A 25,348-nucleotide genomic window follows, 5' to 3' on the forward strand; every position below is an offset into this window, starting at 1 on the left:
GTGTATGGGACCCTCACCAGGATTACCTGATTCAAGAACTGGAAAAAAATCCAAAGAAAAGCAGCTCGATTTGTTCTGGGTGATTTCAGACAAAAGAGTAGCGTTACAAAAATGTTGCAATGTTTGGGTTGGGAAGAATTGAGAGAAAGAAGAAGAGCTGCTGGACTAAGTGGTATGTTCCGAGCTGTCAGCGGAGAGATGGCGTGGAATGACATTAGTTTGAATGGCGTTTATAAAAGTAGGAAAGATCACACTATGAAGATAAAGTTGGAGATTCAAGAGGACAAACTGGGGAAAATATTCATTTATAGGAAGGGGAGTTAGGGATTAGAATAACTTACCAAGGGAGACGTTCAATAAATTTCCAATTTCTTTGAAATCATTTACGAAAAGGCTAGGAAAGCAACAGATAGGGAATCTGCCACCTGGGCGACTGCCCTAAATGCAGATCAGTATTGATTGATTGATTGATTGACCTACGCTGCCCAGATCCACCACTTGGGATTTTCTTTATTCATTTCCTTTTTCTTTCTTTTCATTTATGTTTTGTTGTTATTAATCCTTACCCCTCATCTGCCGGAAGAGACTGAACATTACAATATTCTCTTTCTGATGACATTTCATTGCACACTGCTTGTCTGCCATACCTTACCTGACAGAATACACAATGCTACACTGTACTGCCATCCTTTGATTCAGCGTGGAACTTTGTAAAATCCAGATACTATTTGACAGTCAGTCAAAAAATCTATTATTTAGATGGCAGTGTAGCCGTCAGCTGTGTCCAGTCTACTCACCCGCACGAAGGCTCGAGCGATAGTAAAAAATACAGTCACCATGGGCTCTCCTAGTCATATACTGTATAAGGTACTGTTCAATGTCGCATATGTCACGTAAATGTACAAAACCCAGCATTTCCGAACCTCTACACCTTTCTTGTACCCCACTGAATAGCATTTAACGGCGCCTACAAGTGAACTGGCGATGGTCGGCTTGTGCACCGTAACCTGCTGACGGCTGGCGCAATTATAAATCAACAGGTCCAGATTTCAAGACATCGCCGTTTACAGCGGTTTCAGGCTACAAAGTACCGCAAGGTATGAAACCAGAGACTGAATTAGAGTTTTTTTTTCAATTGTTTTTGTTCAGTGAAATAACTAACGAAACCAACTGGTATGCAATAACGATACTAATAGTAAAAACTTTAAAAAATGTCTTAAATTGTCCATATTGCTTTTATTTGCCCCAGTATAGCTTGTTGAAGCCTAAATCCATCATTTAAGAGCAAGTGCTATCTCTAAAATCATGAAAGAAGAATACAGGTCATATAAGATAGAAATTCACATTTAAAATATGAGTAGTAGAGACAACACAGAGAACTAATCCGAGGAGTATAACGGTATAAAATTGGTATTTTATATGTAGCCGATTTTAGTGCTTTTGACACAACAAATAAATAAATACTAATACTGTGCAGATGGTACAATGGATGTGCTCCGTGTCAAGGCTCAGGCAGCTGCCCATAAATCTCCCATTTCGCTGGTGAATGCTAAGCAACATATTTGGTGGTTTAAAGAGCACCGCAACTGGTCTGTGGATGCTTGGAGATGAGCGGTGAATCAGACTATACCATGTGGCAGTCAGATGGGAGGGTTTGAGTGCAGCGAATGATACACGTCCCAGCCAGTACAATACCAAGATTCAAATAGGGAAGTCTCGTAATACTCGTCGGCTGATACTCGTATCTGAGTATTCAGACCTCACCTGTGACCTTTCTAATATTTGAATTCAGAGATGCCGATGCCTTTGATGACTTCGGAGACCAATCCCGGCATGAAACATATGATCATTTTGGTTGCAGATCTTAAGAGTGTGTGCAAGTCGTGGTTGAGCCTGGCGTTATTTGGTCCTGGATGTTTTTCTACCTCCCGTCCGCAATGTTCATGTGCAAATTGTGCAACAGCGAGTGTGGTCTTCTGCACTAATATACCAAGTACTGCCTGGTGTGAAAAATGGAAACCATGGAAAACTATTTTCAGGACTGCGAACAGTGGGGTTCGATCCCACTATCTCCCGAATACTGGCTGCACTTGAAAGTCTTCTTAATCTGATCTTTATAGCCCTTCAGAGGGACACCATGGGGTCTCCTGCTTAGACTGATTTCACTATATAGACTTTTTTGAGGAAGTCCCAAGTCTCAACAGATCGCAGTGTGGCAACTTCTCTACTGAGTACAACACCCTACCCAGTACCTAAGTCATCTACAGATGATTCCAAGTCCTGACAGTGAACAGACATACGCCAATGATCAACCGCTAGGAGCAGGCGGATGGAAGGGATAAATCTCGACACGACCGTCCGAGTTGCTCCATTCGGCGAAGTCACAGGGCCTTGTCATCTTTCATGTGCTGGACATGCCCAATGCATCTGAATTGGTGGCCAACGATGAAGGCCTCCATACTGTTTAGAACTGGTTATATCAGAACCACCTTGTACTGTACTTTCGTGAGTTGGCATGTAATAGCAGAGTGGACAAACCCGGATTAGTAATTCAATCAGATAAGGATTTCATTTAAAATGTAAAGAGCTACTCAAACTTTTTTTTTTGCTAGTGGCTTTACGTCACACCGACACAGATAGGTCTTATGGCAACGATGGGATAGGAAAGGCATAGGAGTTGGAAGGAAGCGGCCATGGCCTTAATTAAGGTACAGCCCCAGCATTTGCCTTGTTTAAAATGGGAAACCACGGAAAACCATCTTCAGGGCTGCCGACAGTGGAATTCGAACCCACTATCACCTGGATGCAAGCTCGCAGCTGCGCGCCTCTAACCGCACGGCCAACTCACCTGGTCCCAATTAAACTAGAGACAAAGCAGGCAATACTGCAAGTTGTCAAAGACACAATCAAAACATGTCAACATTGCATGGTTCGGTGTTATGGTGTTATCGGCAACAAGATATAACGTGGTGAGTCTAGGGCACACTTATGCTGAGTAGAGGAGAAATCTGAGATGTCAGTGGTGGGTAACGGATATGTTCAAACACATACAATGTGGTGTGATGCAATTGTGTGCTAGAATGCAAGAGGGAGCTAACCCACAAATTGTTAAAAAATGAATTGACACACTTAGATATTACTATTATATATTTATTATCCCAGAATATATGAATAATTATTATCCACTTTTACTCTCCCATAGTACAATTTTTTTTGCTAGTTGCTTTACGTCGCACCGACTCAGATAGGTCTTATGGCGACGATGGGACAGGATAGGGCTAGGAGTGGGAAGGAATCGGCTGTGGCCTTAATTAACCCTCTTAGTGCCAAGCAATTTTCTGAAATTATGGCTAAGAATGCCAAGCTATTTTCAGTGGTTCTGCAGACTTTCAGAGAAATATTAATTAAAAATTTATTTTGTTAAATATATGCATTATTCTTGCAGTATTATGTAAAATATACTTCTGACTTTACCAAGAAATGCTTATAAATGTGAAAAACATCTCCAATGTATTTTTTAATTGGCAACAATTTAACAATTGTTAATTTTCATTTTTATTTTTAAGATTTAGTCTAATTTTGGAAATACAGTTTGTAACATTGCCTAAATCCAAGAACATAGGTAAAATACACATACAATTCTAAACAAAACAGCGTAATTAAAAATGTAATTAATTTACCTACAACCACCCCAAAACGTATTTTTTAAAAATCTGCACTCATCATTTTCCTCACTGAAATTGTTGTTCCACTGTCAATCGTACCTGGCATTGAACAATAATTTAATGCATAACCCTTTTGGAGTACACAATAATTATTAGTGAAAACTTAACAATGATCATATTTCAACAATATACACCCTTAAAAATTACAATCAGAAATGCTTTCATTTCCAATACAGAAGTAGCCCGCCAAACTTTAACTCTTGATTGTGGTGAAAACGCATATATTGAGACGAATTGTTGGGCATACGTATTTGTTTCATTTACCATCAAATTTATCAATGAATTAGTGAAGAACTGAAAATAATCTATTACAGGGGCATTATGTGGAGGCGCATATTTAGGCCCAGCGAGTTCCATGTATATGACGGGAGTGGTAGGCCTATCGAACTGGTTCGGAAAAATTTCTCGGAAGCAAACATTAGCATTCACATTGCTTTCATTATTATTGTCATTATCACTCGCATCATCCATAGCTCCATCATCATTGTCACTTTCTGAATCACTCAGAACTGGCAGTGAATTCTTAATTGGTTCCACAGACTGCAATCGAGTACATACTAACCTGAACACCCGATATACTGGGGCCAGAATAGCACTTCCTTTTCGGTACTGGTGATAATGGCGATGTTCCTGGTATCACGTCACTATCAAAATCACTTTCCGACTCTAATTCATCTGCTATTATATCATTTTCCTCTAAATATGCTATATCGTCATCCAAGCCGGCAACCAAACGATCTCTACTACAGCTCGCCATGTTGTCAACAACTCAGAGCTTGTGAACATCACAGATTATTAACTCCCTCCGTTCGTGTCAAAGATCTCCAAGGCCAAAACTATGCCACTCTCGTGAAAGCTTGAAACCTCAGCTTTCTAATGGAATAAAACACCCAGAGGCATCTGTTAGCAGAAGCCGTTAAACACTAGGAAATCATCGCGCCGATCCAGTCGGCTCTGGCACTTTTCGCGCGAGGAGCGAAAGCCGATCTGATCGGCGCGTGGCACGCAGGTGGTTAAGGCACAGCCCCAGCATTTGCCTGGTGTGAAAATGGGAAACCACGGAAAACCATTTTCAGGGCTGCCGATAGTGGGATTCGAACCTACTATCTCCCGAATACTGGATACTGGCCGCAATTAAGCGACTGCAGCTATCGAGCTCGGTCCCACAGTACAAAACAAAGATATTGGAATATCTCTGAATTGCAATTTTGCAGTGGGTGAGGGAGCTAAGCCAAACGGTAACATTACGTCAGCTAGTGGTAGCCATTAACACATGCACTTGCAAGCAGCAACTTCAAATCTAGCCAAGAGAGAGATGTACTCATCTGGGCAGAAAATGAAATTTCGCAGCATTTGTGTCATTAAGATCAAAGCCAGGAAGCCTGTATATTTTTTGGACTATAAATAAATGTTTATGAACCAGAAAGGTGACTGTTAATGTGCTCAATTTCATGCAATAAAGACAAATGCAAAACTCAAAATATCTCGGTTCCATGTCTGTGAGGGTTAGCTCCCTCTCGCATTCTATTCTCATACAAAGAAAGTGCTTTGGGAAGTGAAATATTTGGTCGAATCTAAGCTGTGTACAGGAGGCAAGTTTAAAATGAAGCACTGTGTTAAGCTGGTGTGCAGATATGCCCTATCCTTATTTCAAATGAAAAATAATGAAATTATGTGCCAGGCAAGACATACCAAATCATTCCAGTCTTTGAGTTTGGTATGTACGGTTCAAACCAGTAGGGCACGTCTGTTGAAAGTTATTTGTATTCCCAGCAATTATTTTGTATTGAATTCATCCAGAGTGTTTAACGGATGGAACTGGAAGTTGGCCACCATGTGTTCACTTTTTAGTTCTTGTCAAAAGAAACAAAGAAATGTGAAGACAAGATAGAAGTTACCCAGTTTGGATTTCGAAATGGTTATGGAACTTGTGAGACTCTCTTTGGATTCACAACTCTTCTCCACGAAAGCTGGGACCAACTGAAAGATGTATTTTCCTGTTTCATAGATTACGAAAAAATTTGATATCGTAAAACACAAGAAGCTCATCAGAATACTTCAACAAACTGGCATCGACAGTAAAGATATAAGGATCATCGAAAACCTCTACTAATATCAGAAAGCTGTGGTGAAGATTGATGATGCTAAATCACATTCTATGGAAATTAGGCGAGGGGTTTGACAAAGCTGTGTTTTGTCCCCATTATTATTCAACATTTACTCGGGAGTAGTATTTAAAGAAGTGAGAATCAAGATCAACACAGAACTACAGTAATATGCAGATGACATAATATTTCTTTTTCTAATGCTGTTCCAACACCTGTGGGGTTGCGAAGGCGATCTGTGTCGCACATGTGGATTTGGTCCTGTTTTACGGCCAGATGCTCTTCCTGGTGCCAACCCTATATGGAGGGATGTAATCACTATTGCGTGTTTCTCTGGTGGTTGGCAGTATAGCGTGTTGTCTGAATATGAAGAAAGTGTTGGAACAAACACAAACACCCAGTCCCCAGGCCAGAAGAATTAATCAAAGGCGATTAAAATCCCTGACCCGGCCAGGAATCGAACCCAGGACCCTCTGAACCAAAGGCCTCAACGCTGACCATTCAGCCAATGAGCCTGACACAGTACTTCTTGCCAGTAGTATTGTTTTTTTATTTTATTTTTTTTAACAATTGGATTTATGTCGCATTGACACAGATAGGTCTTATGGCGACGATGGGACAGGAAAGTCCTGAGAGTGGGAAGGAAGCGGCTGTGCCCTTAGGTACAGCCCCAGCATTTGCCTGCTGTGAAAATTGGAAACCACGAAAAACCATCTTTGGAGCTGCCGACAGTGGAGTTCGAACGAGTCCGTTGTTCTCCCAGGTGGTCTATCCTTCTCCATTCATGTCACATGTCCCCACCACTGATGCCAGTTTACACAATCCTGTGCGAATTAGATGGAACATGCTAATAACAAGCATTTTTTTCTTTTCTTTTGTTTGTACTTATTCATCTCCTGGATGCAAGCTCACAGCTGTGCACCCCTCTGTGAATTAAGTAAGCCGCCCGCAACTCTCTAATTACCACTAGCTCTGCAACGCTGTTAATGCAGAGAGCATGGGATCTGAGAAAAAGCAGGTATAGCGAACTGTTGCCAACCACTGGGAAAAATTACAACCTGCCACCTTGTCCCGATTAATTTGCACAGTACTGTACGTACATCTTTATCCATCATTTTTATTCCCGACTTACAATTAGCTAATACCAATATAGTTGGTCCGTTATTGGACATAATTTTCCAGCTAACTCATTCCTGGTTGCAAGCGTTTCACCCCAGTGTGCTAATTTGGGCTCTTTATGACTGGTTTCTCAACCATAGAATCACTTCTTTGTAATTTATGACGCTGTAAGCTAATAATAATAATTTAAAAAAAAAAACCTGCTACACATATTGTAACGATCTTAAAATACCTTTGTGTTTTATTTTACAACTTATTGTAACATGGCAAACTTTAGATATGAAGAGAATGTCCTAGGTTCAATTCTGGCTCAGGGCCCTGACCTAATATTTGAGTATTAATGGCTGATAATGCTTGCTATTACAAGATATTAGGATCATTCTGTATTGATGGTTTTCACTTTACAAAGGTGAAAAATTGAGTGTATCCTCCTAATTCAATACATCATATATTCCTTCATTAGACGGAGTAATCAAATTCAAACGTGTTTCGGCTTGTTTGAACCATCAGTGAAAAGGGTGTGTGTGTGTGTGTGTGTGTGTGTGTGTAAAATAATTTACACGAAATCAACAGGCTTGATTTCTCAACTTTTTCGCTCCCACTCCCCTTCTAGCCAATTAGATGTGATGGGTTTCTACAAAGAATTTTTTAATGATTTCATCCTGTTTTGTATTGTTACCAAAACCAATATTTTGTAAACTAAGAGGTATGAAATTGGAGGAGAAAGTGTTGTTGAAGTTGATAAGTGTTACTATTAGAAAAGAAACTGGTCAGAGCAAGTGGAAAATGTAGTTAAGGAATCCTGGAAATCGTTACATTTTATTATGCAGAATCTCAAGAAAGCTAATTCTGATGCTAAAAGTAAAGCTTATAAATGCTTGGTAAGATCGATTCTCAAATATGGATCTGCGTGCTGGGATCCGTGCAGGGTGGGTTTAATAAATTTCCTCGAAAAAGTTCAAAGAAGAGCGCTGCGTTTCGTAACTGGGAATAGGAGGAATACCATTAATTGGGAAAGTCTTGAATCTAGAAGAACTGGAGCTCGCCTGTGGTGTCTTTATAAGAGCTATACAGGAAGGGCTGCCTGGAGTAGTATTAAGAATAGGTTGAAACATCCCTCGTACTTATCGAGAAATGATCATAAACATAAAATTAGGGCCAGAAATCAGCATACGGACGTGGGCAAATTTTCTTTCGTTAACAGGACCATAAGGCATTGGAATAAATTACCTGCAGCAGTCTTTGATAGATTCATTTAGGAAGACTATTAGTGCTAGTGTAAAGTAAAAGTTCTAAATTATGGACACTGAATTTGTGATTTTCTGTTGGTTTAGATTGTGAAACTAGGAGTTTTTTCTTGTGGTATTCTCTTTCCAGGGAATGGCTTGTTATGCTCATGTCGTTGTAGTTGTTGTTATTGGGTAATTACCAATGTTTTTAACTTTACTTTATTATCACTTGTAACGTTAAGTTAGTAGGAAGTTCGACCTATATTATTGTAAGCTGTAGTGGTAAGCACTGGGAAATATTTAAGTTTTGTGTGAATTTGTATATGATGATGGATTTAAAATTTTAAACTTAAACTAGTAGTATTTCTTGTAATATTTTCTTTCTAGGGATTTGCTTGTTGTACTGGTGTTATTCTTGTAGGTTAATTATGTTTTTAACATTACTTTATTAACATTGGTTTCTTTTTTTTTTGTTAGTTTCTTTACGTCGCACTGACAGAGATTGGTCTTATGGCGATGATGGGACACGGAAGGGCTAGGAGTGGGAAGGAAGCGGCCGTGGCTTCAATTAAGGTACAGCCCCAGCAGTTGCCTGGCGTGAAAAATAGGAAACCACGGAAAACCATTTTCAGGGCTGCCGACAGTGGGCTTCGAACCCACTATCTCTCGAATACTGGCCGCACTTAAGTGACTGCAGCTATCGAGCTCGGTCTATAGTTTTGTAAGCCATAGTGTTAAGTATTGGCAATAATTAAGGTGTGTATGAAACTGTACATGAAGCTGGATTTAGAATGTTAAACTAGTAGTAATTATTGTAATACTTTTTTTTCCATGGAATTGCTTCTTATACCAGAGTTGTTGTTTTGGGTAGTTATGTTTTTAACTTGACTTTATTACCACTTGTAGTGTTAAGCTAGTAGGAAGTTCAACCTATAGTATTGTAATTCATAGTGTTAAGTACTGGAAATACTTAAGTTGTTTGTGAATTTGTATATGATGATGCTGGATTTAGAATGTTAAACTTAATTCTTGTAATATTTTCTTTCCATGGATTTGCTTGTTGTACTCTTGTTCTCTGTTTGTTTGTTGTTGGGTAATTATGTTTACTTTATTATTACATTACTGTAAATGATCATTGCCACCAGGATATTTCCCATTTGCAATGTATTTGTTAATAATAATAATAATAATAATAATAATAATAATAATAATAATAATAATAATAATAATAATAATAATAATAATAATAATAATAATAATAATAATAATAATAATTACCTTCTGTTGCTACTAATCACAAACTCAAGGTATATAACGCTCCTGGAAAACATTTATGATCAAGAAACAATGGCAGTCAGAGTGGACGAAGACCTCATACATACATACATAATCATTATAGACTTATGCCTTTCAGCGTTCAGTCTGCAAGCCTCTGAGAATTTACTAAACGTCGCCACAATCCTCAATTTGCAACTAGTGTTGTGGCCTCATTTAGTTCTATACCTCTTATCTTTAAATCGTTAGAAACCGAGTCTAACCATCGTCGTCTTGGTCTCCCTCTACTTTTCTTACCCTCCATAGCAGAGAACATTATTCTCCTAGGTAACCTATCCTCCTCCATTCGCCTCACATGACCCCACCATCGAAGCCGGTTTATGCATATAGCTTCATCCATCGAGTTCATTCCTAAATTAGCCTTTATCCCCTCATTCCGAGTACCTCCTGCCATTGTTCCGAACTGTTTGTACCAGCAATCATTCTTGCCACTTTCATGTCTGTTACTTCTAACTTATGAATCCCAGTTGGCAAAGGAGTTTGACAAGGTGACAATTTCTCCAAAGCTGTTTACCCTTGCCTTGAAAGATGTATTTAAAACCCTTCACAGGGATAACAAAGGAATAAAAATCAACGGGTTATATTTGCACCACCTGCGTTTTGCTGATGACATTTTGCTGATAAGTGAAAATCTAGACGAGCTAGAAAGCATGATACAAGAATTAAAAACTGCCTCTGCTAAGATTGGTTTGGAAATGAACATTAGTAAAACGAAAATACTACGCCCAGGCAGTCAACTACTTAAAATGGGAAACCAATATATAGAAGATGTCAGTGAGTACATAAGGCCGGTCTCCACTGATTAACATTTAACAACATGTTAAATGTTAAAAGTGTTAAATGTTAACTGGTGACACCATCAACATGTTAAATGTTGAATACCGTTTCATTTAACATTGTGTCGATAGTTAATAAACATGTTAAACTTGACTTCCTTTTTCTGTATACAGGTAGTTCATTATATCAATTTGTGGTAATACATTTAGGTAGTGTCTAGGATTTTCAGACAAGGACAGTGGACTGTCGGCAGCCCTGAAGATGGTTTTCTGTGGTTTCCCATTTTCACACCAGGCAAATACTGGGGCTGTACCTTAATTAAGGCCACGGTTGCTTACTTCCAAATCCTAGGCCTTTCCTATCCCATCGTCACCCTAAGACCTATATGTGTCTGTGCGACGTAAAGCCACTAGCAAAAAAATAAAAAACAATGAAGAGGATTTGGCCTTTGTTATTCCACCGTTGCTTCTTGTTATGATTCAGAAATGCAGTTTTATTAGGCACATTTCCTCCCCTCATCCTGCTCGTTGCTTCAAAAGCAAACCACTTGGAAGTATAAACTTCGTCCGCTCCCATCCCCGAATCCAGAATTTTCTGAACTTTTTACAATTCTCGACTGTACTGGGAGTGGAGGGACGCTAGTATTTTTCGATGCCCTCGCGGGAAAATTATAGATAATTTCGCGTTCCTGGAAAATGCCGGCTTTCTTCGCTTTATCTCTGTATTCCTTTGATGAGACATCCCAAAAACAAGGCCTTTCTATTATAATCATTAAGTCCAGAGTAATCTCCTTCTCCACTCCATTTCTGACTATAAATTTTAGTAACGATATAGTGCAGAGAGAACGAAATACGTGCGCGTACTGTATTTGTAGCTTATAACAAAGAGAATGAGTTTTGCAGAGTGTTGTAACTATAATCCTACTTCACGAGAAGTACGTCGTTTGCGTTTTTTAGGCTATCCGTTGGAATGGAAACAGCACGGAAGTTGCCAAAGCTGTGCCGACATCTCACGAACAACGAATTAACTTGACATGAACACGCTAACATGTTAAAAGTGTTAACCTCAACATTCTGAGTTAACATGCAAAATCAATTGGAAGACACAGTCACAATATACATGTCAATTGTAACATGTTAAATTTAACATATTGGTGTTACATGTTAATCAGTGGAGACCGGCCTTAAGACACAAGATAAAACTTGGAAAAGACAACCAATGTGCAGAAATTCCTTACAGAATAGGTAAGAGTTGGACAGCATTCAGAAAAATTCATCCTGACCAACAAAAATGTTCCAATTACCTGAAGGCCAAGGTTTATAATACATGCATGCTGCCAGTTACTACTTGCGGTCTGGTAATGATGACTGACGAAGGAAAGTGGTTGCAAGCTTCAGCGAACACAACCAGCCATGGAGCGACAGATGCCAGGGATCAGCCTTAGGGATAAGATCCGTTCAGAGGACACCACACATCCTAGAGCGAGTAGCAAGACTAAAATGGCAATTGGTAGGACACGTAGCTTGACAAGGCTACAACAGGTGGACCTCTAGGATTGTTCACTGAAGACCATGGGAACACAAAAGAGGCATTGGAAGACCCCAGAAGAGATGGCTCGATAACATAAAGCTGTTGGCTGGAACATGCTGGTTCCAAGTGGCTCAAGACCGAAGACGATTGAAGCATATGGAAGAGGCCTATATCCAGCAGTGGAGTGAAACAGGCTAGAAAAGAAGACGGAAGAAGAAGAAGCTACTAATCACGAACCTATTGTGTACCGAACGTAGCGGTACTACTCGCAAGTAAAGGCGATCCATGGTGTTCCCCGCGTGATGGTACTAATCACAACTGGTTTCATAGTTCTAATACATACTCCCTTGGTCGCCCCTTCTAGTCACCTCTTACGACAGGCATCTGCATCCCCCACGCACAGGGGCTACAATCGCCTTGGCTACTCTCTCCCGCTACCCAAGATTTTTAAATTCCCTTTGAGCTTCCGAGCTTAACGTCCCACATGACAATGTAGTGTGTAATTAGGAAGCATCCAGTACACAAGCAAGAGTAGAAATGAACTGGAGAACAAGTTTTACGGCATCCTTCAAGTTGAATGTATTACAATATGGTGCAGAAAGTGGTGCGAGAGCGGCTAGACGTAAATACGAAGTGCAGCCATGTGCGATTCATCATTGGTGAAACCAGAGAGATAAATTAGTGGGAAGGAAAAAAAAATTCCTGCTGCGGTGTGAACAAAGGAAAAATGGACATACAAGTTCTGGGATGGGTTATAGAAGCAATGACAATAGCAACGCTATAAATCACAAAAGAGTCTGCGTGAAATCTGCAAGTAAGGGGTTGGTCAGAGCACTTTGTGTGCCAAAATGGACCAAGTTGCTGAGAAGGACATCACTGTGTCAGCGACTTCCACCAGATTATACCGATAAGTGGTAGAATATCAACGCTTTGTCGTGTGACTTCTGACAATACACAACCTTGCGGCGCAGAATTTAATCATATGACCAGTGAGTAGTGTTAATGCAGGAGAGGCTGATACAAAAACATTCAAAATGTGCTAACATCATATTCTGTGTAAATAAAGTATAGATTTAAATAACTATTTTGTGTGTTGACAAAAAGGTGCTAAATGTTCTACTTTTAAACCATGGCAACCTAACCAATCTTATGTGAAATTTTTACCTATTATACTCTCCCCTACTTTTGAAGTTGACAATTTGGTTAAAAAAAAAAAAAACTGGGGTACTACAGGCAAGTAAATACAGTCTTTGAATGCAACAGCAAAATCACTGCATTAGCTTCACTACAACTCAAATTTTGATATTTGTTGTTTATAGAGACCTAACATCTATGTCATCGGACCTGAATTAAATTTTGCTTAGTATACTACCCTCCTAAATACTTGAAATTATTAATTTGTTCCAGTTTCGTATATCCTACCTGATATTCAATCCTCTTAAGGTTTCTTCCTACTTACACCACATTATTCTTGGAAACGCTAATTTTCACAGCATACTCCCAGCACCACTTTTCAAGCTTGAAGATATTAGATTGTAGGCTTTCAGCATAGTCTGCCACTAAGACTAGGCTAAGCTGCTTACTACATTTCCATCGTATTGAATCCCTCCCAGTCATTTTATACCTTTTGGTAATTAATGATCAATGTATACTTCAGATAATTAAGGTTAAACATTCAGTCTTCCCTAAACCTTGCAACTACAATCAATAAAGTTTGCTAAAAGAGCAGATACTTAAACTGATGAGCACCACACCTTTCACTCTGCCATTTGTTGTGGCTGTTTCCTGCTTCTTAACCAGCTTCTCCAGTGACCGGTTGGGCGTCTTCACAGGAAGTTTTCTCAGCTTCTTGGAGGAAACCGCCTTCTCTTCCCTGTCTGCTTCTGCAGTGGGCGATGCTCCTCTAAGGGATACTACACGTCCTTTATGCTTCTTAGATGCAGGAGAATGAGCCACATTGACAGAATTGCTGCCCCTTGTCTTAGGAGCCTGAAATCATGAAACATTTCTCTTTAACAGAAATTAATGTTAATAGAGAAGGTAAACACAAGAATGAAATCCAGATGTAGACATCAAAACCAGAATCAGCACTGCAAGAAGTGTTTTTCTGAAATAAAAACATTGTGTGTGCAACTGTAACCTGTGACTCTAAAAGTTTTGACGTATCATGAAGTAACAGAGCTGCTTAATTGTGCTGAAGGGTGGACACTAACGGGTTCATCAATGAACCGACTACAGGTCTATCGTAGAATGTATAGATCCTACAGTAGATTGTGTGAACGAGGAGGTACTCTGTGGAGTCAGGAAATCATGTGAAATCTTAACTTAAAAGTTAGTTTCTTCAGTCTGTCAAAATTAATTACTGAATAAAACATAATATGAAGCATGTTTTAAAGTAAGTAGAGTTTTTAAATATGTCCACTGCAGCGTTTCGGTCGTTGTTCGGTGCATGCGCACCCAGTAGGCTAGCCACAAACACCATGATGGAAGCAATCATCCATATTTACGTTTGTGCGTACTGTAAATGCCTCTGACAATTAACAGCCCGCCGAGTGTGAAATATGACATAGATGTTGATTCCCATAGGTAACCTGAAATATTTGTCCTCAAAAAGTAAATTCATAATTTCAATATAAGTGGTCCGTTATTGGAAATTATAGATTTGCCAGCTAACTCATTCTTAGTTGCCAGCATTTTGCCCACGTGTGCCAGTTTGGACTCATCAGTTTGTAACTAGCACATCTACCAAGACGCATGGCTAGTGCATGCAGGGGAGGTCGCTGCGTAGGCTGAGTTAGCTGGAAAATTTATAATTTCAAATAACGGACCGTTTATATTGGAATTTACTCATTGAGGACAAATATTTCAGGTTACCTATGGGAATCAAAGGACCTTCTTAATGGGTGCATTTTTTAAAGACCATCCGGCTAACATAACCTAGATATGTGCTAGTTACATAATATTAAGACATGTTCAAGTTACTGGGTGCTCCAAATAAAAATGTAAAATTGTTTATTTAAATTATAAATCTTAATTATTGACAGCACAATTGCATCAATTACACCGGGGTTTATAGGTTCAGCTTGAATATCATGTAGTGTCGTGCATGAGCAGTATCTTGATTAGTGTGGAATGCATGCGAGCACTCGATTTCGCAGGACGTCAAGAACCCGTATTGCACTCTACAACAAATAAGTAGTAAGCCGGGGTGTTACATGATTATGAACAAGCAGAACACAATAAGTTCCAAGTACTCTGTTGTCTTGTTCGTGATAACACTAAAATAGTTGAAATATGCAATTAATGTTTACCTATTACTGTTATTTTTTTTTTTTTGCTAGTTGCTTTATGTCGCACCGACACAGATAGGTCTTATGGCGACGATGGGACAGGGAAGGGCTAGGAGTTGGAAGGAAGCGGCCGTGGCCTTAATTAAGGTACAGCCCCAGCATTTGCCTGGTGTGAAAATGGGAAACCACGGAAAACCATTTTCAGGGCTGCCGACAGTGGGGTTCGAACCTACTATCTCCCGAATACTGGATACTGGCCGCACTTAAGCTACTGCAGCTATCGAGCTCGGTCTATTACTGTTAATGGTCTGAGGGGAATATATTGAAATTTTATCATATTCCCTTTTTAAGTAGTATTCAACATCTGGCTACTCATTCCTGCCACCCAGCTAACGATAATTTCTTGGAAGAATATTGAAAGGCATCAATTTTTATAAAAGCGACCAAGTCTCTCATAGTGCATTGGCACTATCTGTAGCTCCAAGTATGTAGCCTACGCAGTGGCCTCCTTTATATGCACTAGTCATGCGTCCTGGTAGGTGTGCTAGCCTAGTATACATGCTGGATATTCAGGTTGCAAGTTTTACCAAGAGAAGTAGTCCTCTCAGTCTTAATTACTGTGTTGATGAGCTGACAGTAACTCATGGGGATCAGTGTAAGTACTTAATGTTAACGTAATGAAAGATCTTCATATAAAGGTTATTATAAACATGTATTTAGCGGTTGTAGTAAGGATGTAAAGGGGAGGGCATGTAAGTCACTGGTAAGACCCCAACTAGAGTATGGTTCCAGCGTAATGGTAACCATACCAGGATTACTTAATATAAGAACTAGAAAAAATCCAAAGGAAAGCAGTAGAATTTGTTCTGGGTGATTTCAGACAAAACAGTAGTGTTACAAAAATTTTGCAAATTTTGGGCTGGGAAGACTTGGGAGTAAGGAGATGGCATGGAATGGCATTAGTAGACGAATAAGCTTGAGTGGAGTTGTTAAGAGTAAGAAAAATCATAAAATTAAGATAAAGTAGGAATTCAGGAGGATGAATTTGGGCAAATAGGGGGGGATCAAATATAAATGGGATTTTTCATTAAATTCATTTATTGAAAAAAAAAAAAAAAAAAAAAAAAAAAAAACAACAACAACAAAACAAGGCAATTATATATCCACATAATTTCCTGCTTTGGAAATGCATTTGTCCCAGCATATGGGCAGCTTTTTGATGCTCTCATCGTAAAATGAACACAGTCGTATCACCAGCCAGTTGCGCATGAAGTCTTCCACACTCTCGTCATCTTCAAATCGTTGCCCTCCTAAAGCTTCTTTAAGCGGTCTGAACAAATAGAAATTGCAGGGCGATAAGTTCGGGCTGAAAGGAGGATAGTGTAGTCCAGTGCATTTCCTGTAACTTGGAGACAGAGCTGCAGTATGGGGCTGCGCACTGTCGTGGAGGGGGATGACCCGTTGAATCAGTTGGTCTCGTCTTGAGCGGCAATATGCAACCCTCACCTTGGTCAACAGCTTGCAGTAGTAAGTAGCATTGATTGTGCGTCACTCATGCAAAATTAAATCAGCAAAAGGCCTTGCCAATCGAAAAAAAAAAAAAGGTTGCAAGAACCTTGCCAGCTGACAGTCGAGTCTTGTCTTTCACAGGTGCTGGATCCCCTTTCCTCTGCCACTCCTTACTGGCTTGTCTGGATTCGGGAGTGTAGTGGTGGACCCATGTTTTGTCGCAGGTGACGATCCGACTAAAAAATGCATCACCTTCTTCCGCAAACCTTGCTGAAGGCCTCTGACAGACCTCCAAACGTCTCAACTTCAGATTTTCGATCAAAAGGGGAGGGACCCATCTGGAACACACTTTACGGAACTGTAGGTCATTTGTGATGATTGCTTGACAGCTCCCACAACCGATTCCGACTTGTTCTGCAATTTCTGATACTCTGGCCCATCGATCGTCTTCAATAATGTTGTTAACCGCACAAATGTTTTCGTCTGTAATGTTGGTGCGAGGACGGCGATCGTGTTGCTGATTTTCCACACGTTCTCGTCCTTCCTTGAACTTTTTATGCCAGGCAAACACAAGCGTCCTTGATAATGCTTGACCACCGAACTGTGCTGTTAATCTTTGGCAAATTTCCACCGCTGTAACTCTTTCATGAGCACGAACTTATATAATTATGTGTTGCGCAGTGGAGGGATGCACCTGTTGCTCTGACATCGTGAGCGATACTGACAAAACGGCGGGAAATATCTAACAGCACGCTCTCCCCACTCCTAACGGTCCCACCTAAGCATAGCAGAAGCGTGGGGAAAAACCTACCAAATGCTGATGCTCAGGAAAAAAAAAATCCTGTTTATATTTCATCGACCTTCGTATTGTTTATAGGAAGAGGAATTATGGATTGGAATAATTTATCAAGGGAGATATTTGATAAATTTCCAACTTATATGAAATCATTGAATGACAAGCTAGGTAAAGGGAATCAGCCACCAGGGTGACAGCCCTAAATACAGATCAATGGTGAATGATTGATTAAAATATAGGCATAAGTTATTCATATCATTCCGACATACAATTGGCGTAAAATTTTTACTTTAGTTTTCTTCTGAACTGTCAAGAACACAAGCTTGCATCTGGCAAGATGAGCACATGGGTTTGAAGAGTCTACAGCTACAGGAGATATATTCTTCCGGTTATGAGCTGATAAGAGCACCTGAAACAAAATAAATTCAAATTAGCAAACAGCATATTCATTGTTATGCAACGACATCATGTATTTCAGAAGTCCCTCTTCTTCTTGAGGACACTAACCAGTTTTTGGACTATGAAACACTTTACAACATTTGTTGGTAACTTGGATGGATTCTTCTGTTTCCGTCAGTATTGCATGTTGCACTCAGACACTGAAAACTTTCGGCCTGCTACCCTATTCCCATGAATCTTGGATAACTGATTAACACAAGTTTATATGATGCAGTATTAAGCCTGCCAGGTGGCCAGGATCGTCTGTAGGTTCTGACTCTGTGGTTAGCCAGTTTGAGTACCGTTGGTAGAAAACATTTTCATCATCAGAATGTTGGCCGGCAGGGTAAGAGATATGGTGGTATACAATTTGTGATTATTAGATTGTGAGCCAAAAGGTGGCATTTCATTCCAAACCCTTTTGCAGTGTTCAGACGGAGGGAGGGCATATAACGCTGTCTATGGTAATTCGTCCATTCCATGGAGATGTAAAGCCTTGAGCAGACCCATTGGTTCTATTCAACAAGTGCAGGCTATGTAGTGAGTTTCACCCTCCCCATTTCTGCCATCATATATCACGTCATCGATTTAATCTCATTAACTCATCCGATGGGATTGATGTCAGGAAGGGCATCTCGGTCATAAAAACGTGTTATGAAGATTCTTCTCACTTCATACCTGACCCCGTAGAGAAACAGGACATACATCATCTGGAGCAGTTTCCAACCACAGGCTGGGTCTGCTTGGAACATAAGCCTGTCCACCTTTTCTGTCCATCCACCACTTCTCTTCTGCCACTGTCGTCTAGTTCCCTCCTCTTGCCTCGATGCTCTTCTTTACATCTTTCACCCAACTGTCCCTCGGTCTTCCTCTAGGTCTCCTTTCCTTCAGCTCCATTTCTAACATCTTTCTTGGTATCCTCTCTTCTCCCATTCTCTTAACATGTCCATATCACTGCAACCTTGATTTTTCTATCTTTTGCTGTAAGGGTACCTCATTTACCATTTCCTGAACTCTGTCATGTCTTATTGCATCCATTTTTGTTAAAACTACTCAACACCTTTGAAGCTTCTTTTCCATTGCTTGTATTCCACTTATATCCCTCTCCTTCATAACCCACATTTCTGATCCACATGTCAAAACTGGTAAAAAATAAGTCTTGTAGATAAATCCTTTACATACATAGGATACAGCATTACTAGTATACTTGCTTATTGAGGATTTAAGAACAAAAAGCTATGGGATCACAAAACGCACCCGAAGCACTCGCATAGAATCTTCTTCTGCCTGGGTCAGAACCTCATTGAACTCCATTCTATCTTCTTCTGCCACCATTCTTCTTTGTACATGGCTTTCAACTCAACTTGTCACCTTCCAATAATCTCCTTAATTTGGTCCTTCCTCCTCTATCTCATCTCCCTTTTGGACTTTTTCTGTCACATCTGAGCTCCAAACTTACTCTTGGAATTCTATCAGCATCCATTCTCTTGCCAAGTCCAAACCATAGAACAGATTACACCGAGCGTTACTGCATCAGATCAGCGGTGACACACACACTGACCAAGTCGAACACTGCAATTTAGAAATATCACATTTCAAAATATAACGGCTACTACTTACAACCTACATTTTGTAACACTCATGGAACTGCATAGTAAATGCTTGACAAAACCAAAAACCAAACCAAACCCCATGGCGCAACAGTCCCAAAGGGCAAGGGCCCACCAAGAGACTGCTGTTCAGCTTAAAAGCCTGCAGATAATGAGGCATCGTGCAGTTGGCACGACGAATCTTCTTGGCAGTTATTCTTGGCTTTCTAGACCGGGGCCACCATGTGAACCTTGAACCAGCCCTCAGATCCAGGTAAAAGTCCCTCCCCTGGCCAGAAATCAAAGCCGGGGCCTCCGGGTAAGAGGCAGGCACGTTACCCCTAAACCGCAGGAACAGCACTTGAGTAAATTTATTTAGGTTCCCTATGGGAATCAACATCTACATCATTTGATGGCCAGGCAGGCATCAATTTTTGGAAATGAGACATAGCTCTCATAGTGCCTTGGCACTGCTGGTGGCTTCAAGTAGCCTATGCAGTGGTCTCCACGGTATGCACTAGCCTTGCGTCTTGGGTGGTGTGCTAAGTCCCAACTGACGATCCTAACTTAGCACACGAGGGCGAAACGCAGGCAACCAAGAATGAGTTAGCTGGGAACAGCACTTGACAAAACGGGTGCGTCAAATACACATTATATCCCCCTAAAATTTGAAAAAAAATCAGGGTGCATTATGTGATGCCATAACTACAGGAGTAAATAGGGTAAATCCTTACCACAACAGTTTCCGATCACAATACGAGAGTCAAAATATAGCAAATATTGTTTTATCCAGCAATAGATTATCTGGAAATTTCAATTAACTGGAAAATAGATCAGGAGTTTCAATCAGGTTCATTATCCCTCAACCAGCAGTAACAGTTTGAAAATCCTGTGCAACTCTAAGATGCCCACCAGATGATGTACTGAGTTAACCGTTGCCTCGGTCTTTGCAGTTTTGTACTGGTGTGTGCAGTGTTGTTTCATCGTCTAAACACAACAATAGTATCACAAAAGGAGAAAGTAAAAGCAGGAAAAAGAGTGGTGTAAAAATAAACGAAAAATGGACACATCACAGACTTGAGTGTAGCGAAAACCGTAATAAATGAATGATTAAAAGAAATAAGTTTCATAATGATAGATCCGTATTGAACTGTGATTATAATAGAGTAAAATAATATATTATTATTGGTCCACCTTTTCAATACAAAACGAAAATAGTTAAATTACATAGGGACTAGTTTCGACCTAGTAATAGGTCATCATCAGCCTGAAGTAAATTAAAGCGTAAATATCAAAGAAAACAAACAATGTAAACACAAGTACAGTCTTTTTAAAGGTACATACCATGTGGGAAATTGAGTAGCAATATATTAAAAAAATAATAACTCTTCCAATTGACGAAGCACAGAGCGGAAGTTATGTAAAGTTCGGTGCGCCGTATATCATAAAAGTCCAGTGTGCATTAAATGATGTTATAAAGAAGAATTATCAGTTGAATGCTGGCTTCTTGAGTTTGCTGTTGTATATTCGAAGAAGTTACGTCATTTTTTTAAGGTATTGATAGACGTCAAAATACATTATTATTTTACTCTATTATAAATGAACGAGTCTGGCAATGGAAAGGGTGTTAGGAATGGTTCTTGTTTCTCACCCTTGTTGAACATATACCTAGAAGTAATTATTAGAAAAGGTCCGGATGGAAAAAGAGGAGAATATAGCAGCGGAAAGACAATAGTGTGCATTAGACTTGCTGACGAGAGGGTGCTATTAGCCAAAAGTTAACAGACTCTAAATGGAGTGTTAGAAGATCTGAACAAAGCTTGTGACGGGTATGGAATGAGGATTATTAACCTCTTAACACATTGCTGACCGGATGCTTGAGCTTGTCGCATATCCTGTGGACTGGACATTTTTCTACTAAGCATACTAGGGTGCAGTTGATTATAAAAATGTACATAAATAGTAAACCAGTCAAGATTTTATCTTTAAAGTTGGTGGATCTGCCTTTACAAAACCATCTTCAGCGTCAATTCCTAACACATCATTAATGTTTACATCGTTGGCGTCGTCAAAGTCACTTGAATAAATAAGCACTCTAGGTAAATTACAGCGTGTGTAGAGGCTTGAATATCACTTCCACTATCACTCTCACATTCAGTTTCCACTAATTCATTATCACTATATCCATCTGAACGATCATCGGCATATAATTCTTCTAAAATATCGTCGTCAGCCAACACCGTATTCCGTGGGCGCTCCATCTTGTCATTGACTGAACCGGCAGAAAGAAAGTCGACGTTCCGAAACTAAATCAAAGAATAAAAGAGGCCGTGAATAAAAAAAAGTGGCTGATATACATCTACGATTTATTCTACTCAATGTGCAAGTCCGAAATAGTTCAATATATGGTCAAGAGATGTCGCAGGAAGACCGAAAACAATGTCGTGAATACAACCGAGATTTCTCGGGGCCCGTCACCTTCCGCTGGCGAGCTACTATGAGATTTCTCGGGGCCTGTCACCCATGTGTTAACCAGGGAGTTTCGACTGAGAAACGAACATTCATAGTGGGGAATATACTGTATTTTGACTGAAAACAAGTTAATTCATCACGCCCATTATCATGATGTGGGCGACCCATTATGCTTTCGTGAACGACGAAGGAAATTGCCCTGCACATTATGCGCTTCCGTGAATGATGAAGGAACTCGTCCCGCCGATTATGTGCTTCTGCGAATTATGAAGGAATTCATCAGGCCCATTACTCATGCATACCTGCCCGTTTTGACAAATAACACTAGCCAACATGATTTTGCGGTAAAATAGAAAATATGTAATTCTTATGGAAATCACTGCACCGATTCCGAAAATGATGCTATTTTTTTCCTATCACGTCTAGTTATGACGCAATTCAGTGTTTTAGTATCTGCATGAATTTGTAAGATGTAATGTTGGGAGATGTTCTCGCACAACTTTTTTTTAGAATACAATTATGTGATTTGATTTGTTATTGTTTGCATTTTATTATAGGTTTATTGCTGTGTAGATGGGGGTTTCCTGGTAAATTCATAACAAACTCCCCCAGATACGCAATAGACAGCGAGGTATGTAGGATTGAAGATAAGACAGTTGAGCGTTTGTCTTTCATCTTAGACCACTTGAATAAACAGACGTGTTAAGAGCCCCAGCCCTTATGCTATGTTTATGATGGACTGATAAAGCAGTTTCCTTGCAAAGATAACAGTCCGAGAGTATTATACTAACGAAGATGAATTTGTATTTTGTACGGATGTTTCAAATCTTCTATGTCAATTGGGAGAGAAAGAGTATGATCCTAGTAACTGGCGTGTCTTTATTGACTCTTCCAAAAGAAGTTTAAAGACTGTTTTGCTTCATAATCAAAATTTTCTGACATCCGTACTACTTGCACACTCCACAAAAATGTCTGAAACATACGAGACCTTAAAGTTGGTGCTTGAAAAATTAAATATCACGAGCATGGGTGGCAAATTTGCGGTGATTTGAAGATCAGTGGATTGTTGCCGGGACAACAAAAAGGCTATACAAAATTCTCCTGTTTCCTATGTGAATGGGAGAGCAGGGCATGGGATAAACATTGGGATACAGTGAATAGTCCAGAAAGGAAACAACTACAACCACGATCCAAAAATGTCTTTAATGTAAGTCCTATTGACCGTGAAAAAATTCTACTTCCACCCTTGCACAAATTAGGATTGATGAAACAGTATGTCAAGGCATTAGATAAAAGTAGCCTAGGCTTCCAATATCTATCCACTAAATTTCCCTCATTATCACATGCAAAAATCAAAGAAGGCGTATTTGATGGACCACATATTCGTAAACTGATGAAGGAAAAAAATTTCACGGACACAATGACCAAAATTAAGAAAGAGGCATGGAACGCATTCAAAGATGTAGCGACTACATTACTTGCAACATTAAGGACCCTCAGTACAAAGAAATTGTAAGGAAAATGTTGGTAAGTTTAGGAACTCAGTTGTAATATGAGCCTTAAGCTTCATTTCTTAGCTTCGCATCTGGATTATTTCCTCCAAATTTAGGAGCTGTCAGTGAAGAATAAGATGAAAAGTTTCACCAGGATCTCAAAGATGCAGAACGACGCTATCAGGGACGTTGGGATGTGAATATGATGGCCGATTACTGTTGGTCGATTGCATGAGACATCCCTTCTAGATCATTCGGGAACTTCAAAAACCAGGAAATTCCACAGAAAACGGGAAAAGACGGAGGTGTGAATCTAACCTGCACATAAAGTAAAAAAAACTATGCATGTTTAACCATGTAATTTTTAATCAAGGTACGGTTATATTAATTTAAAAGCAACTGTACAGCCGAAACTAAATAGGCGCTTTATGCTTCAGTTTCACCAATTTCAATATACATTAAAAATATAATACAAACCATCTACTTGCTTACAAAGCAGCATTTATGTGTATTTAATGCATGCAAAATATGATTACGTTTTGCAAGCTGAAATTTACATTAATACATCAAATTTAATCAATACTAAGTATCAACAATTTTACGTAAGAACAAAATAACATTTTGTAAAATTGCCACTAAACCAGACGTGATATGCCAAAACTAATTTTTTTCTTGAATTCTGCGTTAAGAAATCCGTTTTTACCGCACAAAAACATTTTTTTTGCAGGCTAGTGTAATTCTTATGACTGGTGGCCATCTGAAAATTTGCGTTATGGAAGTTAGCGTCACAACCATGCAGGCTATGTCTTATGGCTGGCGGTCATCTGAATTGATAAGCCACTGATGGATGGCCATGACCGAGAGACATATGTATTATCATTTGATTTTCGCAAATGGAAAAGTGGTTTCTTTTGATTTGCATTTGTTAATTCAAACCATAATTCAATGTTTGATTTGAATTCTTGCAGCTGCTTCAATATTTATTTTGCTATTCAATAGAAACGTAAAAAGAGCACAAGGATTACCCCGGCTATGCCAGTGCGAAGTGGCTGCATCACTTGTTGTAGGCAAGCTAATATCTTCGCCTTCTTCATTTTCAGAAGCAAGTTCACCATCACTATCCAGAGAATTGTCATCTGAATCAACGAGATGAATAAGTTCATCATCCAAACGAGTGTGCTTAGCCATTATGTAAGGAGGAAAATACAGTAGAACCTTGATAATTCAAAATTGGTTAATTCAAAATGCCGCCTAATTCGAAGAATCTCTCATTCCCAGAAACACGAGGTACGGTTTTGCATGTTATTTAAATTAATTTGAAATGCAGATAATTCGTAATTCGAAGAACAACATCAGTCTGAGTATTGAATTTCAGCCTTAATTCAAAACTGTCCATTTTGTTAAAAATAATATTTTACGGCGTCACGATAGATCACATCTTCCAGAACATGCAGGGGTATATTTCTGAACTTTGACTTTGGTGTGCCTACAGTGTGCTTCAGAGTTGCCAAGTTCTAGTGAAATCATAGTTCTTTTGTAATCTTGTAGTTACTCATTTTACTCTAAGTTTTAATGTGGAGTTATAAACTTCAAAGTTATTATATTTTATTAATACTGTGTTTTAGTTTATTGTTACAGTATTTTAGTTTACGGCAGGTGTTTTTTTTTTGTGTTGCGAGATGGCTAAGCATCAGTATTCTTCCAAGACACTCGGCAAGAAGATGAAAATTATAAGGGAGGTCGACAAAGGACCAAAACTGAAACTGCTCAAGACTTAGGAATTCCTGTGTCCACGCTTTCAACGTTTTTAAAACATCATGAGAGCACAGAAGCTCAAGAAATGCAGGGTGTAAATACAGCAAAGCAAATGCGCATTCAAGGAACTAAACAGACTGATTTGGAAGTGGAATTGATCGAATGGTTTCGGTATATTCGAGCAAA

General features: G+C 39.4%; 1 protein-coding gene across 8 annotated transcripts in view; it reads right to left on the reverse strand.

Annotated features, from left to right (window-relative positions):
* Nucleotides 1-25,348, reverse strand: part of LOC136886732 (serine/arginine repetitive matrix protein 1) — a 104,488-nt gene that overhangs the window by 47,763 nt on the left and 31,377 nt on the right. For 6 of the 8 annotated variants that reach the window (XM_068230737.1, XM_068230738.1, XM_068230739.1 and 3 more), the window contains exons 5-6: nucleotides 17,705-17,824; nucleotides 13,575-13,809 (exon numbers count right to left, since the gene is read on the reverse strand). In XM_068230737.1, the coding sequence (XP_068086838.1) occupies nucleotides 13,575-13,809; nucleotides 17,705-17,824 (355 nt within the window). The remainder of the gene's footprint in view (nucleotides 1-13,574; nucleotides 13,810-17,704; nucleotides 17,825-25,348) is intronic. The other 2 variants (XM_068230743.1, XM_068230740.1) reach the window with 1 other exon arrangement.

This window comes from Anabrus simplex, chromosome X, assembly GCF_040414725.1.
Source record: "Anabrus simplex isolate iqAnaSimp1 chromosome X, ASM4041472v1, whole genome shotgun sequence".
In the NCBI taxonomy this organism is placed as follows: domain Eukaryota; kingdom Metazoa; phylum Arthropoda; class Insecta; order Orthoptera; family Tettigoniidae; genus Anabrus; species Anabrus simplex.